The sequence below is a fragment of the Bemisia tabaci genome, unplaced genomic scaffold (genome assembly GCF_918797505.1).
Source record: "Bemisia tabaci unplaced genomic scaffold, PGI_BMITA_v3".
NCBI classification, from domain to species: domain Eukaryota; kingdom Metazoa; phylum Arthropoda; class Insecta; order Hemiptera; family Aleyrodidae; genus Bemisia; species Bemisia tabaci.
Window position 1 is genome coordinate 265,306 of NW_027311736.1, and position 18,045 is coordinate 283,350.

At 41.0% G+C, this 18,045-nt stretch overlaps 1 protein-coding gene across 1 annotated transcript in view; it reads left to right on the top strand.

The window, feature by feature from the left end:
* The window catches only part of LOC109031247 (neuroligin-1), a 239,331-nt gene that overhangs the window by 193,999 nt on the left and 27,287 nt on the right, over nt 1-18,045 (top strand). The window contains exons 3-5 of the mRNA XM_072305654.1: nt 1,458-1,646; nt 8,282-8,598; nt 9,923-10,306. Coding sequence (XP_072161755.1) covers nt 1,458-1,646; nt 8,282-8,598; nt 9,923-10,306 — 890 coding nt within the window. The remainder of the gene's footprint in view (nt 1-1,457; nt 1,647-8,281; nt 8,599-9,922; nt 10,307-18,045) is intronic.

An 18,045-nucleotide genomic window follows, 5' to 3' on the forward strand; every position in this document is an offset into this window, starting at 1 on the left:
ATTTTTAACATACGGGATGTTACTTCAGCAATTTTTTTTTCCCTGTAGTATAGTTCCTCATTGCATAATATAGTCCAGTGGGATGCGATACGCAGCCCCTGAAAACTCGTTGGAATTTGACAGAAAATGAAATTTCATTTTGCATAAACGCAACTCGCACGTGATCGGGTCCCGAGAATTCCAAACGCGCTGAAGAGCTACATCGAAGCGCACTCAGTTTTGCAAGCGATCACAACGCAATAGGATGTCGAAACGTATCCTAACTGCGTAAATTATGAGGCTATTGTCACCCGCTCAGGGAACGGGTTCGGAGCTTTGACACGTTTGAGTTGCGATCAATTCACTGCTTCCAACTTGTTTACGCTTTCGGCAGCGACGGATCGTTCGAAACACCCATCGTCGCTTCAACGGGGCATCTATAATTTTGGCAACGCTGGGGAATGAACTTATGCCCGCAACAGGCTCATTATAGTCGGTGCTATGAAACCGGCGCCCAGTGGTGCGAATAACTGAAAGAGAGCTCGGGCATGATTTAAAAACTTTAAAAGCGTATATCTTTATCAATATTAAATGTTGATGTTTTGAAAGTGGTTCCATTGGTTTTATCGTGGAATTTTCTACTAGAAGCACCCTTTCAAATCTGAAATTAGACTAAATAAACATACAAAGCAGTCGTAGAAAAAAAATCCATGTTTGACTTCTCCCCCTGACTCGATCCATTGTGCAGCGTTGCTCGTTCGGGAAGAATTTCTCGGATTTTCCGGGCAAGTTCGACGAATTTCGAGAGTTAGTCGGGAAAGTGTGGATACGGCATGCGGTGTGAGGCGTGATCAGGGATACAAAATGATATTTCACGGAATGAAATCCCGCATTTTGCTCAAATGTGAAATTTCAACGAGTTTACAAAGGCTGCGTGAGCAACCCGCAACAATAATTCGAGAAGTTCAACGAAGAACTTATAAGCTCGTAATAAAACTAAAAAATGAGCTTTCACCATACAGCTATGAAACGATTGTTCCTTAATATATGAAAAGCGATTAAGCTTAGAGTGTATGTACTCGTAATTAACAACTGGGTGTGCCCAGTATCAAACTGACCCAACCTTCTCCTCTACTGCCGTGCTAAGTAAAAACGCTGAGTGAGCATTCGATAGTTACCAAAGTTTCCTCTTAAATAAGTAATTTTTGAAAAAAGTTATGAATATTTTTCCTTAGAATTTTTAGACTTTTTATACCAAATTACGAACGAAATCCTTTAAAAAATCGGGAGAGAAATATTTATAAAATTTCCTAAAAATTCATGATTTTTCGAAAGAAATTTGGCAACGCCTGATGTCTCATACGGCGTTTTTCCTTAGCACAACAGTCTTAAAGAGTTACATATGATGGTGGGGGAGAAAAAGTGCCAGTATATTTGACTGGAAGATATTTTGATGCGATGGATTTTGTCTGTTGCAGGTTTTTTGAAAACGGGAGCAAAAGGGAGTGCTCAGGGTAATTTCGGGCTCCTGGATTTGATCGCGGGTCTGCACTGGTTGAGGGAGAACCTCCCCGCGTTCGGCGGCGACCCAAACCGGATCGTCCTCCTCGGCCACGACACCGGAGCCGCCCTCGCCAACTTCATCGCCGTCTCTCCCGTCGCCAAAGGTGAGTTTTCACAGCACCCGCCAATTGACCACAAGACAAGCTACGAAGTTAAGCATTCTCATACTTGTTTCTTGACCAAAATTTAACGTAGAACACGAATCATGCAACGAAAATTACTAAAAGTGACTCCCAACCAAGATATTTAGTGTCGATTGAGCACAGGCGAGAATCTCATGAGCGCCGCCGCCCGCGGCACACTATGGTCCAAAACTCAAGAATGCACTGAAAAAAAATCTTGGTGTATTTACTAAGAAAAGGGTAAAATTACCAAGAATTCAGGGTTCTATTTGATCCCAGTTTTTTCTTGGTAAAATTACCATTTATGGAATTGGTAATTTTACCAAGAAATCTCGGTAATGAACTGTCTGCAACGCCGCAATAATGGCAAAGTTACCGGGAATTGATTACCAATAAAAGTGGTTTTCTTACCTAAAAAACACAGTAAAAATACCGGTTTTTAGGTAGGCTTACCAGTCTGTCTCGATAAAAGTACCAATAATTGGTAAAAAATGAGATGGTAAAGGTACCAATTCGGACCTTGGTAAAAACGCCGAGAATTTTTTTTCAGTGTGGGAGGAAATAAGTCGGATAATGACTGGAAGGTCACGAAAGTTTTGTAACTGATGTTTTTTGAGTCGCTGATTTCGAATTTGATGTCAAATTGCCTACATTTTAACACCCTGACCTATTAGTTACGGGCAAGTTTATAGCATGCCACGGCGCGGCGCGGCGTGCTGCTAGCTCAAAACACGCACTGGCGCCTACAAACCTAATGGGATACGAAAAACCAAGGTCCAATACGCGCCATTACGGAGGGTAAAGTCGCAAGACAATCATTTCCTCGAAGGATAATATCCAAGATGATGTTCGACGTATAAAGTTGGCCTTTGGACAAGACTTTTTGTTTCTTGCTGCTTCGCATTGTGTCAAATCCCAATCCTGCATCACGTGCGGTGTACTCATAAATTCCTCAATGACATAAAAAGTTCATGGAAACTGCGACTTTGATTATAATGCTTCAGCGGAACTATTCCTTTCCTATAGTCGTCCGTGTAGTTTATGCAATAAAATGAAGGCGCAGTTACTTGTCCTGCGCAATAAGCAGGTTTCCAATCATTTCTTCAAACTCTTCAAATCATTGCTGCCGCATTTCTTTGAAACCTTGCAGTGTGGTGGTGAAACACTCACCCTATCAATTTTGGAAAAGTACATACATTAATAATTTTTACAACCAGGGGAGATAGTAAAGAATGATTTATGTTAAAATTGAAAAGAGGAACGAAGTGTTTTCATCTGTTATTCTGTTTGAAACAAGGGCAGAAAATTGAGGATGGAAAAAAGTAAATGAATTCCACCATTATTTGAAGATCAATTCGTAATTCATAGATTTATGGGAAATCCAAAATTTGTGTAAAATTATAGCCAGCAATTATATATTTTCAATAGTATTTACCATACTGACACGAGGAGGGCAAATCGGGCGGATGTTGTATATCACTATACAATATATATAAATCAACCGAATTGCTCCAAAAATTCAAGAAGTGACAGCTGCATTGGTGCTGCGGTTTTTTACCTTAAACATTCGTTAATTTACCATTCCTTAAATATTTCGTTTGAATAGTTTTTATTTGATAACCACTCGAGAACAAATGCACCGTGTAATTGTCTGTAAAACTTCTTAAAGCGTATTGAGCGCTATAGACGGCACCAATATATTTCCTGTATGATTAAACATCACGGAGTATATGATTGTCCAAAAACTAAGGATTAAATGACAGGATCAGATAGTAAATTTCATAAAGTCACAAAATTTTTACTCTAGAGGTAATTATAATGTGGAAAAAAAATGTGTCCAAAGGTCTTTTTGTATGCACATGTGGCGTTGTGGCGTGCATTCTGCTTCGATAGGGCAAAGCATAGTTTACATGAATGCAGCAAAAATAGGTACTAACTTGAGTTGTGTGATTTCAAAATTTCTTTTTTAGTATTTAAAGAAACAGAACTACGGAAAAATAATATATAAAGAGTTGAAAAGTTTTTTTGTAAAAATGAGAATATTGAGGATTAATGTGAGGCTGGTTCATGAAACGGCGTACAAGTGTACCAATGTTAAAAATCTCTTTTCTCCGAAAATCTCTTCTTCCCACGCCGTGTGTCTCTTTTCAGCACGACAGTATATTACAAATGGATAGTATTTAACTTTTCCCAGCCCAAAATTAGTAAGTTGGTAACGTAACTTATTTCAATTCGTGAAACTTGGAAAAAAAAACACGGAATTGGATACTGTCATCGGAATTCCTACCCAGCGAAAAGTAATGGAGTCCCAAGTGAGTCCTAAGCCTCCCCTAGTGGACAGGTCAGCCTTGTGCCTGGTCCGTGCGGCGGCAAGGCTAGGTCCGTGCAAGTCCCCGTCACCTCCCCAGTGAGCCCGTGGCAGAGGGAAGCCGAATCAAAGCATAATTTCGGGAATCCCATCCTTACGCAGATTGTGAAGTTATGAGTGCATCTCAGACTTTGCCGATGCGCTCATCGTGATTTTTGAGGCATTATCTATAGGAAACAACTCTTCATTCTGCTCTAGCAAAAGTTTGCAACAGGCCCATTAAACTTTCCAGCCCAAAAAGTAAGATGGAAACGAAACTTTTTCATTCGTGAAACTTGGAAAAACACGGAATTGATACTGTCATCGGAATTCCTACCCAGCGAAAAGTATGAGTCCCAAGTGAGTCCTAAGCCTCCTTATGATAGTAAATTGCACCCAACTGGCAACCACTTGAGCTCTGCTCTATATGCTCCGGGATGTTTCTCTTCAACTAACCACCCTCCCGTCGAGTCAAAGTGGTGAGGGGTTTTTATTGCTCGACAAGCTTTGACATTTATTACGCTCGGATACGATTTAGCATCAGATTCCCCGTGCAACCTTCAAACTCAGCCGCAGGGTAATTTTTCACTGCTGGTAATTACTGAGCTTCCTTAGTCCTTAGGTTGATTCAGAATTGTCAAGTGTCCCCACTTAAGTATGTATGGTAGACACGTAGGCCACAAATTTATAGACTACAACTTGAATAAGACACGAGCAGACGAAGGGGTCATGTAACTAGTTAGAACAAATTTGTCAGAACATTTACAACCGCATGAAGGTCACTCGTACATACTGCCGAGCTAAGGAAAAATACCATTTGAACATTCGAGAGTTGCCAAAGATTCCTAGATAAATCATGAATTTTTAACGACATAAATGCATATTTTTCCATGGCGTTTGCGGATATTTTAGATTAGATTGCGTACAATATTGTCTGATAATTTTGGGGAAAAAAATTATTCAAAATTTTCCCAGTAAATTCAGTTTGTATTGGATAAAACTTGGCAACGTCTGAGGGCTTATGCGGCGTTCTTCCTTAGCATAGCAGCATACTCACAACTACGTTACGAATGGAAAGCGGGAATTAAGAGGGCGTTAATTTTGAAATTTCTAACAAGTCTAAAACATAATTACATCATATGCCTTGTATATCCATATTAATTAATGCTAGAAATTATTTTTGTGGCAAGTTTTGAAAAATTGTATAACGGGAAGTTATTTTTTTCTCAAACTATCACATAGGAGACACTAGCAGCGAATAATCACACCTCCTAGTTTACCTGTCACTCGTTTTCCTGATTGCTCAAATTTTGTGAATTGCTTCTCTGCTAAAACTGCATTAAGTAATTAGAGCAATCACGTATGAAAAAAAGAACCTGAAAGACAAGGAAGACTGATTTGTATCCAATGTTAGGACTTGAATGTAGAGTAGAAAGTTCTCTGAGCCATTACCGAGACTGAATTCATCGTCGGATGCTCGTCAGATGCTTTTGATTACAGTCTAACGTTAAGTAAACATTGATGAAATTTTCTACTCAAAACTGAAAGGATGTACCTTGAACATTTTCCGTATGAGAAATCCGATTATTCAACGGAGAATTCCTTTTAAAGCAATCAAAATTCCCCTCAAAAAATTAATGCTTGCTTAATTGGTCCTCCAAAATAATTGAATACTTTTTTGGAAAATATGTGAAGTCCTTCCCTATTCAAATAGCGTGTGTTTCTTACTGCAAAGAGACCCTCTCAACAAATGGTGTAAAATCCCAATGAATCGGTAGCAATCGATGACGGGAAGAGTCGGTTGTCAATGACCAACCGAGGTGAGAAAGCGGCTCTTTTTAACAATGAAAACAGAACGAGGCGACAAGGCGTTCCAAGCAACTATTCGAACCTGCCGGAACGCGTAGAGTATATTCTCAAAATTGAAGGCGCTCTGGTCCGCTGTCTTCGAACAGATTACGATTTGACAACCTTTCCATCAGGCGCCACCTTTGAATCCGGTTAAAAAATACCTCTTGAGGCAAGCTTGAAGCTTTGATGTGCAAATGCTCCAATATGTGAAATGCGATCGACGGGGTTTTAAAGTAAAAATTGTAAATTGTTTTGTAATATGCAAACTTCAAAGATAGAAACATTCAAGATTTTAAGCGATCCTCAGAGATGAATTCCCCAGAGCAACTCTAAAGAACTTCTTCTTGATATCCTATATATTAAAATGCAAAGTCCCGAATCTTGGGGCATTAACTTTGAGAGAACCACCGGACCGATTTGCATGGGATTTTTTTTAAATGAAAGCCCCTGAGCTGTAGATTTGCAGGCTGTGATCGTTTTTTCGATTTTCTCAAATTTTCTCCCATAATTTTCTAAAATTGTCTTCGATGCATTAAAACGGAGGTCCGAATCTTTGGACGTTAACTTTGAGAGAACCACCGGACCGATTTGCATGGGGTTTTTTTTAAATGAAAGCCTGTGATCTGTAGATTTACAGGCTGTGGTCGTTTTTTTCGTTTTTCTCAAATTGTCTTACTTTTATCAACGAGTGAAGTTTAGCTGGGCTCAAATTTTCTCCCATTTATTCAGACTAAAGTCCGCATTTTGGGGCATTAACTTTGAGAGAACCATCGGACCGATTTGCATGGGGTTTTTTTTAAATGAAAGCTTCTGATCTGTAGATTTGCAGGCTGTAATTGTTTTTTCGATTTTCTCAAATTTTCTTACTTTTATCGACGAGTAAAGTTCAGCTGTTTTGAGCGGTCATCCGGCCGCTACCTGCTTGCCCGTCCCTAGATACCCCCTCTAGGGTCTCAGCCACCCCTCCCACCACGTTCTTTCGGCTATCTCCGTTTTCTTTCGTATAGCTCTCCTTCCACCAACCTCAAAGAAGGAAGTTTGGGTCGCATCGTCGTTCGTCAGTTCGTCACTCGCCACCCACATTCCTTCGCCATCCCTCGGCTGCTCCGCCTCACAGCTTCTTGATATCCTGGCATCTTATTCTCTGCGGCTTGACTGACCCTGACTTATTAACTGCAGTATTGCGTATTGCTAACAACACGTATTGTTACAGACATTTTATTCATCATTATTAAGTAGATTCAACTAATTGCTCCGATTCCAATTAAGGTACTGCACCACCATTGCTAGCTGTGGAGGGCGCCCGTAGGGCGTCCGGAGCAGCTAGTTTTTCTTAATATTCCTTGGCTTTTTTCCCCAACATGATAACATGGCTTTTTTTGACAAAATGATACAAACCCAGCACCATCATCACCTTGTTACATACATTTTGGACCATTTCTTAGTGTTTTATCTCATATACGCACAGATTGGGGTTCTGTGTTTTTGTTTGTAAGAGCCTTGATTAACTTTTTCCGGTTGACACAGAGACAAGAGACCCTCCACTGGTATCTTGGCAATGGTGGAAGCTTTTACATTCGGGGCTTCAGCATTCTACTGTTAACTCACCTACATGCTTGATGTTAAACAACGTGTTGGCAGTTTCGTTTGGCAAACAAGCCGAAAAAGACCGAAGTTCGGGAAGCTTGTTTGGCTCATAACGTCATCGAAAGCTCATCATCCACCATGTGGGTAAGTCAAGAGCCGAAATTAGGGTGATGACTGTTGCTTCGTCATCATTGTCCATGAGAAATGGAGATGTTGCATGTGTGAGGAATTTGCGATTTGACTGTTGATTCTTGTGTAAAAGTTTGCGAGAAACACGATGGTGCCACCAGTTTCTCTCTGAAATCAGCTCCCAAGCTCAAAAAAAGCTCTCAAGTTGAGGCCAAAATGGAGAGGATATCCCACGCTATCCTGAGAGTCCACCTCTACATCAAGACAAACTCTCCATGCGAAGATAGGGAGCAAATACATTGACAGGGCTGCCGCTTTATTTGGGGACTCAGAGACTGAAAACATGGCATGACTGCTAATGTATTTGCTCCCTATCTTTGCATGGAGAGTTTGTCTTGATGTAGACGTGGACTCTCTGGATAGCGTAGGCGTGGGATATCCCCTCCATTTTGGCCTCAACTTGAGAGCTTTTTTTGAGCTTGGGAGTTAATTTTAGAGAAAACCAGTGGCACCATTGTGTTTCTCCCGAACTGTTACATAAGAATCAACAGTCAAATCGCAAATTCCTCACACATGCAACATCACCATTGTTGAATCCCCGGAAAAAAAAAACCTTCCACCTGTCGCCAAGAGACCAGTGGAGGATCTCTTGTGTCTGGGTTAACATTAGTCTGAGGGAAAACTTTGTATGGGATGATTTCAGAGCTGCTGCACCGGGTGATACTGCTGAGCGGGTCGGGTCTGTCGCCGTGGGCGCTGCAGCGGGACCCTCTGGCGATCAAGCGGGCGGTGGCCGTCCACACGGGCTGCCACGGGGACCTCGCCGAGGAGGACCTGGCGCCCTGTCTCCGCTCCAAGTCCCTGGCCGCCCTCCTCGACGTCCGACTCAACCAGCCCCGCTTCCTCCCCGGCTTCGCCCCCTTCGTCGACGGCGCCGTCCTCTCCCACCGCCTCGCCGCCGCCGCCACCGCCGCCTCCGTCTCCCACAGCACTGCCGGCCTCCTCACCGGCAACAAGGAGGTACGCCCGTTCCACCAAATTTTCTCAAAATCTAATTGCTCAGTTCTGCCGTGCTAAAGCCGCTATCACACGCTGAATTTAGCAGCTGAATGTGGAAGTCCACACTCAACAGTCATCGCCCAACGGCTGAAATTTCGCAAATTCGAGTTATTTTCATCCAGATGTGTATCACATCTACTCGAATAGTTCAGACAAATCCAACATTAGTCCGATGGTTGCTGAGAATCGTTGCTGAATTTTGCGCGTCACGCGCGAAATTCAGGTATCAGGCCGATGACTTCCACATTCAGCTCCCGCATTCAGCGTGTGATTGCGGCATAAGGAAAAATCGCCGTATGAGCCTTCGGGCGTTTTTAAATTTCCTCTGGCACATCACTAATTTTCAGAAAAATTTTTGAATGTTCATTTACCAATTTCTCAGATAATTTTGTTTGTAATTGAAGACTGGATGCGAAAAGGTCACTTCTCGATTTCAGTGTTTCAGAGTCTCCTCTAATATTTCATTTATTGTATGGAAAGTGAATGCATCCATTTCACTAAAAATTCTACTGAATATTTCTTATGATTCTACAATTTTCTATGAAAATAATTCTGGAAAAATCACCCAGAAGAGGCTTCTCAAAAGGATTTATTTAGGGATTCTCCAAGGCGATTACAAGATTCTGAAACACCGCAATCGAGAAGTGCCCTTTTCGCATCCAGTGCCTCAATTTGATCTAAAACGTCTGAAAATTACAAGAGAAAATATTCAGAATTTTCCTCAAAAATAAACATTTTATCTACATCAACTATGTCAGATACTGTCGGAAACTTAAGAGGTGCCTTTAGCTTGTCGTGAGTTCCACCTGACATAGGCACGACATAGCGGCGATAAGACAGCCGACCACTCACGCCTCACGCTCCACCTTTTAACCCATGTCATCTGGATTGTATTTTGCAAAAAGGAACCACTAGCATTGCTATGTTGCTAAGATTGTGCAACTTCTTTTGTCTTGGAGGAAAAACCCGATTATCCATTCATAGTTTCTATTTTACTCGCTAAAAGCTGTAAATTTAAGACAAAAATTACCATCTAAATTTCATAGGTTTTCAGGATTTCCGCAATTTTATTGCAAAAGATAAAGTTGCACAATCTTAGCATCATCGCAATGCTAGTGGTTCCTCTTTGCAAAATGCAATCCATCTATGTCTACCCGACAAACACCTAATTTCAACAATCAGGATGTTGTTGAATCACTCGTTACCCATATTATTTTTCTTCCTCATTAATCTTATTAGGCCTCTTAATTTTTGGGGACTTATTTGAAATGATGATGGGTTTCAGGTGCCTGGAAACGAGCTGGGCGACTTCCCCGAGCGGGACCTGTTGTTCGGGCTGACGTCGACGGAGTCGTACCTGGACCTGAACGCGCAGGACCTGGAGTTCGGGTTCAACGAGACGCGGCGGGACCGGATCCTGCGGACGTTCGTGCGGAACTCGTACTACTTCCACCTCAACGAGATCTTCTCGACGCTCAAGAACGAGTACACCAACTGGGAGTGCGCCGTCCAGGGCCCGCTCAGCTACCGCGACTCCACCCTCGAGGTGCTCAGCGACGGACACACCGCCGCCCCGCTCATCACCGTCGGCTACCTCCACGCCGCCCGCAAGGGGCGCACCTACTTCCTCCACTTCCAGCATCAGTCTGGAGAGAGAGATTTTCCTCAGGTAACCACACTTCTCTTCCTAATCTACCAGGTACACCTGCGAGCTAGACGCGCGTCTTGAGCGGCGAGTAGGCCCTCGGCCGTGTCTGGCCATCTCCATAGCCAATCAGGTTGCAACTTGCCGCTCGTAACTCGCTCAAAGTAGGATCGGATCAGGGTGGCATGAAACGTAAGAAAGAAATGAAAGATTGGAAATTTCGGTGAAATATTTCATGAAATTCCACGAGGCTGGGAATCATTTCAAACTTTTCAGGGGCTAGAGTATGCAACCCGTACTCAAACACACAAAAATAGAAGAAAGTCAAATGTTTTAAATTTTTCGACACATGAAAGAGAACCGGTATTTTTCAATATCTTTCATAAATTTCTGAAATTTCATGAAATACTTCACTTGAAATTTCAAGATTTTATTTTTCATGAAATTTCCCACCCTGGATCGGATCCTACTTTTCGCGTCTAGACGCACGTCTAGCAAGTAGGTGTATCGGGCGCTTTAGTCTACGAGGTTGTGACGTTTAGGCTCATTGTTGCCAGATAGTGCTTTAAAATGAGCACTTTTCCTCATCTGACCCCTTGCAAAATATCCTTTCAATATCGCAGCATTATCCGGCAGCCTTGCTTTCGCTCTAGTCATTCCAAATTCATATAAAATGGTAAAAAGAGGAGACAACTGGCTGAAACTAATTCACCACTTAATTTGGCTGACTGTGGTGCGACGTGCCGAAACCGCTCAGAAACACAACTTCGACATTATGTCGGGGACCTCTTTAACTTGAAAATTTGTTATTTCGCAAGACTATGAATCGATAAGGCGATAACATTCACGGAGATTAAATCTAAATGTTTCGTAAATTTTCGGCCAGATATTGTCCAAAATTCAGGAAAAAACGAAGAAAGCGCATAACACGTGCATCAGTTCGCGAGGAAGTCATTTTTCCCCCCTCTTTTTTTCTTTTTTCCAAAGACAAACCATCGATTATATCTCCTCGTATTTTAAAAAAATTCCTCATCGTGTTTTGAGCATTCCCTGAAAATTGCGGAAAGTAACGCCTATCAGTTTTTCTCTGAAAGCTTAAAATCTAAACAACAGCAAGGATTTTGAAACGTTGCAATCGAGACACGCGTTCTACCGTGCTAAGGAAAAACGCCGTATGAACCTTCAGGCGTCGCCAAATTTTCTTTGATAAAACACGAATTTCCTGGTAAACTTATGAATATTTTCCTTCCAATCTTTCAGATAATTTTGTTCGGAATTTCACCTGAAGTTCCTGAAAATTTCAAGGAAAAATATTTTTAACTTTCCTAAAAATAAACATTTTATCGAAGAAAATTTGGCAACTCTCGAATGTTCATACGGCGTTTTTTCTCAGCACGGCAGCGTTTTACTTTGGTATTACTATTATGAAATCTATAGAATGTTTTCGCTCGCTGGATGATTTAATTTCTTTGGAAGTCACCATTAAAATTCCCACCCACGAATACGCACTCCGCATTTTACTCTTCCCGTAAATTGAGAACTTATCACGTTTCGGACTCATTCTGAAGGCGTAAGACGAATAACTTCTCGCACAACCATGACGACTCGGTTTACTCAACCGGCCCGTCAAGGGCTTATCCCGTTGATTTCAAGCGCTGAATTCTAGGCTCCGAATTAATATTTAATGCGAGTCGAAAACGCAAAGCGGGAGCAGTTCTCAGTTTTTAATTAATGTGAAACGACCGGAAAACACTGCAGCACTAACAGCTTTTGTGTTTTTGGAATGGGCGCCGTTGCCAAGTTGATCGCTAAGAGTCGATTCCGATCTCCTGAAAAACGGTCACAGCGGCCAACAGGTTAGAGGGCTAATATCCGGTATTTTGATTATCGGCAGAGACGGAAATGTGTACGAAATATCATGATTTCTAACACCGAAAAATTAACTCTGAAGTTTTCTCGCTCATAGTATCATTCTGATGATTTGAAAATGATATGTTGAGGAGATTTTTTGAACAAGAAAATCTTGCCAGTTTGATGAACAAGATCGGCAAACTGCCGAACTTGACACTAGTCAAAGATTCATTTTTAGGTCGTACTTAGGGACCGTTCAAATATTGACTAACGCACTTTTCCCGATTTTTTTACTCCCGAACACACTTTTTTTCTCTCTCCTTGTAACGCAGCCCTACACCCCCCCTCCTTTTGAATTACGTAACGCTGGCCTGAACCCCCCTCCCCACCCCCGATTTGAAAAATCAAGGAAACGCTGAGAAAACAGCTTGAAAAATTCGAGGTTTTTTTTTTGGAACTACTTCGCTGAAATACGACGGGAAGAGATCAATAGTATTTTCAATACTTATCGTGTGTAATGGTAAATTATCATTCTGATTACTGAGACTAGAGGAGAAAAAACTACGGAATGCATCAGAATTTCACTTTTTTCCATCCTCTGACAGTCTGGCACCCGGGAGAAAAGCAGACAGTAACCAGAGCTACGTTCGCGAAACTGACTGAATAACTCTTATCTCAGTGTAAATTTGACGGGAGAGTTCTGATTCTTGCGAAAACCTGACCTCGATGGAGAGGGGAGGGGAGCTGGGAAGCTGAAAAGAAAAAACACAGAAATGCGCTCAAGATGTTTACTCTCCACAGGGCCCGTCGGAGTACCAGATATAAGTCAAATTTAAGTAATGGTTTTCTGGAGAGGGGTGAAGGGGAGGTGGTGGGAGGGACTCCCAGCCCCGTTGCCACAGTGGGCCCGAGTAACTCGGAAAAACACCGTATGAACCTTCAGGTGTTCCCAAATCTCCTTTGGTAAAATACTCATCTACTAATATTATTATAATAAAGCTGTACATATTTTTCTTTCAATTTTTTAAGCAATTTTTTAGCTGTTTATTTCAAATATCTGACAATTTCAAAGAAAAATATGCGTAACTTTCTTTTAAAATAAATCTTTTTTCCGAGAAATTTGGCAACATTCGAATGTTCATACGGTATATTTGTTTACTATAGGAACGTAATTCGTTGTATCCGAGAGGAAGAAACGTACCTCCATTATGAAGTTGTGAAATTGACTCAAACTATTTAAATTTTAACAAGAATGAGATCATGGAAATTCTATCTTTAATTTTGCTGGTTTTTGTGTTAGTCAAAAGAAAAAAAATTCAATTCTCAGTTGCTTACTTGGAGATTTTGCAACGCTGAAAAGTGGTTATGTTCTTCCGCGTGGGAGGCGACGAAATCAGCCTCCGGCAGATTAAGTAATTCAGACAAAAGGTGTGGAAATTGTGCCTACCTTATTTGGTGGTAGAATTGGATACCAAAGAGCGCCTTAAGTTTAAATTTCCAGACGCGTCTTACCTAAGCCACCCTCACTTAAAACCTCTTAAAAAAGTTCCTCATAAGCATTGAAATGAAATCACTGTGCTTTAGGCAGTGTAAGTATTACTCGAATTTGGGTCAGAAGACGCAGTTTTGAGAGAAAGAACTTAAAGCTTTAATCTGAAATTTTTGGGGCTCTAAAATTGCTGAACTGTAGCCTCTGGCCTTATATCGGTACAAAAATGGACTAAATTCTTCGTTTCTCGAAACGAGAGTTCTTCTTAGAAAGGCGATATTTTGATATCTTCGCCATACTTATAAGAAAAATTGGAAAAAATGGATATTATGACAATATGCCTTTCGGTGAACTGTAAAAAATTGTGAATCAAGAATTGTGTTAATTATTCATCTCAGAACTCCAAAAAATTTAGTCGGCAAATCTGTCTCATGATGACTGAGGAATTCGTTTACCTTAAATTCAACTTTCCAATTTTCTGAATTTTTTCCTGTCAGTTTAAATTTTTTAGGTTTCAAGGGTCCGCCGTATACCTGTCACCCTGATAAAACTGATTGTTTTCAAGCGAAAGGAAAATATGTTTGGCTCGAGTTAGCTAGGCATAGGCAACTAAATTAACTGCAGGGCAGTAGCGTAGTATCACGTTAAGTTGGAGGCGCTCTAGAGTTGATATCGTGCATTTGAAGTACTCTGCAAATGAAACGTTTGGAGAATTTCTATTTTTATTCACAGAAAATTCAGGTGACCCGCCTTTAACTCTGATATCAGCAAATGGCTCGTCGCGAGCGATTTTATAATGTTTTATAGTATTCTTGTCGTGCACTAAGTAGAACTGCTGAAAATGTGTTCTTTCCACGGGCATTTTAAATCCATTTTGAAAACCTCCCAGCATACTGAAATACCGGAGAACTAACTGATTTTGGTTCCTACCTCCAATTTTCGGTCAAAATTTAACAAACAATGCAAATTCTAATAGTTTTGTCACAAAATTTTTATTCAAACGAATAAGGAGAAATTCCACAAATCCAACAAAAGACAAACAAAACAAACCACTCCTCGATTCCCAAAAAAATTGGTTCCCCCTCTCTTTTGGCTCCTTCCTAATTTGGTTCCCTCTTGCTGAAATCGACCCATCTGACAGCATAGGGTAGTTTTAGACTCAAGCTTTGCGCCAGCACCATAAACAAAAACTCGTAAAAGGCGTCCGAAATTAGTTGTAAGAATATCGATAAATTCAGAAACGACCGTAAGGTTTACGGTCCTCCCGGATGTATACCGACTAGACAGTGTCATATCTGCATCACCGAATCGACTTCATGAGTCAAGCGTTACTTTAGCATGAGAGACCTTTTTACCGGAAGAGGGCTTAAAAGAAAAAAAATCACGCTCGAACTTGCCAAAACTGAAAGCAGGATTATAAAGTAGTTTTGCGCAAGTATGACAGCATAATTTTCGCATCGTCGTTTTATATCCTTGGCTACTGTCATGCACAGCTTTAGAGTTTATGATTTTTCCGATTTTCCATAGACTGCCTTTAGTTTGCTAAAATATCGGTTTCATTCTAAATTCTTGGCAGTGCACCACATCCATTACATTACGAGCATATTTCAGTCTTTTTTCCATCCCAAAACCGGGATTATAGTTGAAAAGGTGAGAAACTGAAAATTAACCGTTTGATTTGACCAGTAAAATGCAAGTTCGCTTTTGCATACTAACATCAATATTGTAGAATCCACAAAATAGATTATTTGAATTGAAGCAGCTGAATTCCGCTTCTATGTGCATGAACAATTCATTTTGCCGAAATTTGAAGTACTTAAAAGCAATATTTTAGGAAAAAGTGTTCAATATCTCGGAGATTTTTCATAATCGGTGTTGATTCATAACAATGCAGTTTTTCCACCCACATTTATTTTTAAGTTAAAAACCTATCGTAACGTACGGCGAGCTGGTGTGTCAGCGTAATAAATCGTGGGTTTCAGCGAGGCAAGGGGCAGGTGTACTCGTAAAACCCGCGCATCTATCGGGTGGAGTTCTTTGTTCGCGACTCAAGTTGTCATTCCGTAAGTCTCTTGTTTTTAGATCTCGTCGGACGCGCCATGCCAACACACCCGCTCGGATTCAGCACTGCATATTGCTATCGGCTTTTGTGGACTGCCTTTGTCTTGATTGAAGAAATGGTCGCTGGTGGCCCGCAACGACGGGCTTTTAACTGTCGTAACGGATCTATATTTTATTACATTTTTAGCGCACGAAACCTATATACACGCAACTAAACGTACTTGACAGTTGTCTTTGTTGCCTATGCAAAGTATTGAAGGCGTTTGAATCTCCTCGCGCATATGAAGGCGAGTGCATGTCGTGCTTGATTATTTTTGGCAGGACGTCGCGTCGCTTTAGTGTATGATGGACGTCACTTGGTAGTAAAGTCAAGAGGCGTTTATAATGAAAAAAAAAAATACTGATAAGCGCATTAAACTTCACAACACTCATTATAATGGAGGAGAAAAAATTTCAACAAACTTTTTTCGGCCCAATCGAGATCAGACTTGGTTCTTCTCTGCTGAGCTCCGTATAGGGATCTATTATTGAAAGTGGTAGACAAGAAGAAACATGGACAATGGAGCGATCCTATTGGTGGAAGCGATGGTGGATAAAATGAACAATGAATACCTGTTATAGACTAACTAACGGCATTGTGTAAGAGATCCAATAGTTAGTCCATCATTTTGACCTTTAGTTTATAACAACCTCAAGCTTCAATCAATAGTATCACTCCATTTTTCATTAGGTTTTTACCTATCCCTTTGTCTATATCAAAAAATCAGCCTGCAGTTCAACTACAACTTGTCGTTTCTCGACGAAGGGATATAACTATTTTTTAAGTTTACATAACTTCTAGTCTTTATTCTTACTTCTACAAGAAAATTATGAGGCACTTTCAACCAAACATGTCACCGATTTTTCCTCTGATTACTCACAGAATAAAAACCGGCATGATTTTAAAAGGAATTAAAAAGAAAATGTCACACTGAAAAAAAATAGTAGATTTTACCAAACTCTGACACAGTGATACGAATATGGTAATAAACACCGGACTGTATGGTAGAATTTACTATACTATGGTAAGTATCAGCAGACTTCTGGTGAATATTACCATACTTCGGGTTATTTTCACTAAATGGTGTCATCGTGTAAAAAATCGAGTAGACTTATAGTAGATGTTACCATACTTTTTTTCAGTGCATAGTCATAGGAGTAAAGTATTTGCGTTAATTTTGCACCCATGGAACTAAGTCACGTTACTTTGTCTGAAAAACGACGGGCTGAGCCGTAGAACCAATCACCCCATATTTAGACTCATCTAATCATCAAATAATTTTCTCTCGTCGAGAGTGAAGCATGAATTTTTTCGGATGCTATTTCAGACAGCAGGTGAGAGCGTGAATCCACATTGATTCCTGAACAAGGGTGAACGGAGGTTCAGAAGATCTTAGAGGGCACGCCCCACGCCCTTGCTGACGATCCGATTACGACCCTGATGCGAGAGAGAGAAAAAAAAGTCAGAAAAAAATACACATTAACCGCGTACGCAGCTCGGATGGGGAGAAAAAAACATTACAGTTTGTCTCAATAACGCTCGTTAGGGTGGAAACTATAGCACCGACGAGGTCAAAGTGGATAATGAAAAAGGCGTGAAGAATCACGGAGGGATTGACGGATCGCTCGGAAACTTGCCGTGCTAGCGAATAACGCCGTATGAACATTCGAACGTTGTCAAACTCCCCTAAAAGTCTCTTCAAAAAAAAAAAAAAAAAAAAAAAAAAGTGTGTATATTTCTACCTCAAATATTAAGATACTTTAGACTGAATGGAGATGTTGCACGTGTGAGGAATTTACGATTTGACTGTTGATTCTTATGTAAAAGTTCGCGAGAAACACGATGGTGCCACTGGTTTTCTCTGATATCAACTCCCAAGCTCAACAAAAGCTCTCAGGTTGAGGCCAAAATAGAGGAGATATCCCACGCTATTCTGAGAGTCAACGTCTACATCAAGACAAGCTCTCCATGCAAAGAGTTTCCCCCCCCCCCCCCCCCCCCCCCCCCCCCCCCCCCCCCCCCCCCCCCAGGGAACAGAAAGGATACATTAGTACTGTAGCCAGGGTTGCCGTGTTTTCAGTTGTGGAGTCCCCAAATAAAGTGACAGCCTGTCATGTATTTGCTCCCTATCTTTGCATGGAGAGTTTGTCTTTCTTGATGTGGAGGTGGACTCTCAGGATAGCGTGGGATATCCCCTTCATTTTGGCCTCAACTTGAGACGTTTTTTTGAGCTTGGGCGTTGATTTCAGAGAAAACCAGTGGTACCATCGTGTTTCTCGCGAACTTTTACATAAGAATCAATAGTTAAATCGCAAATTCCTC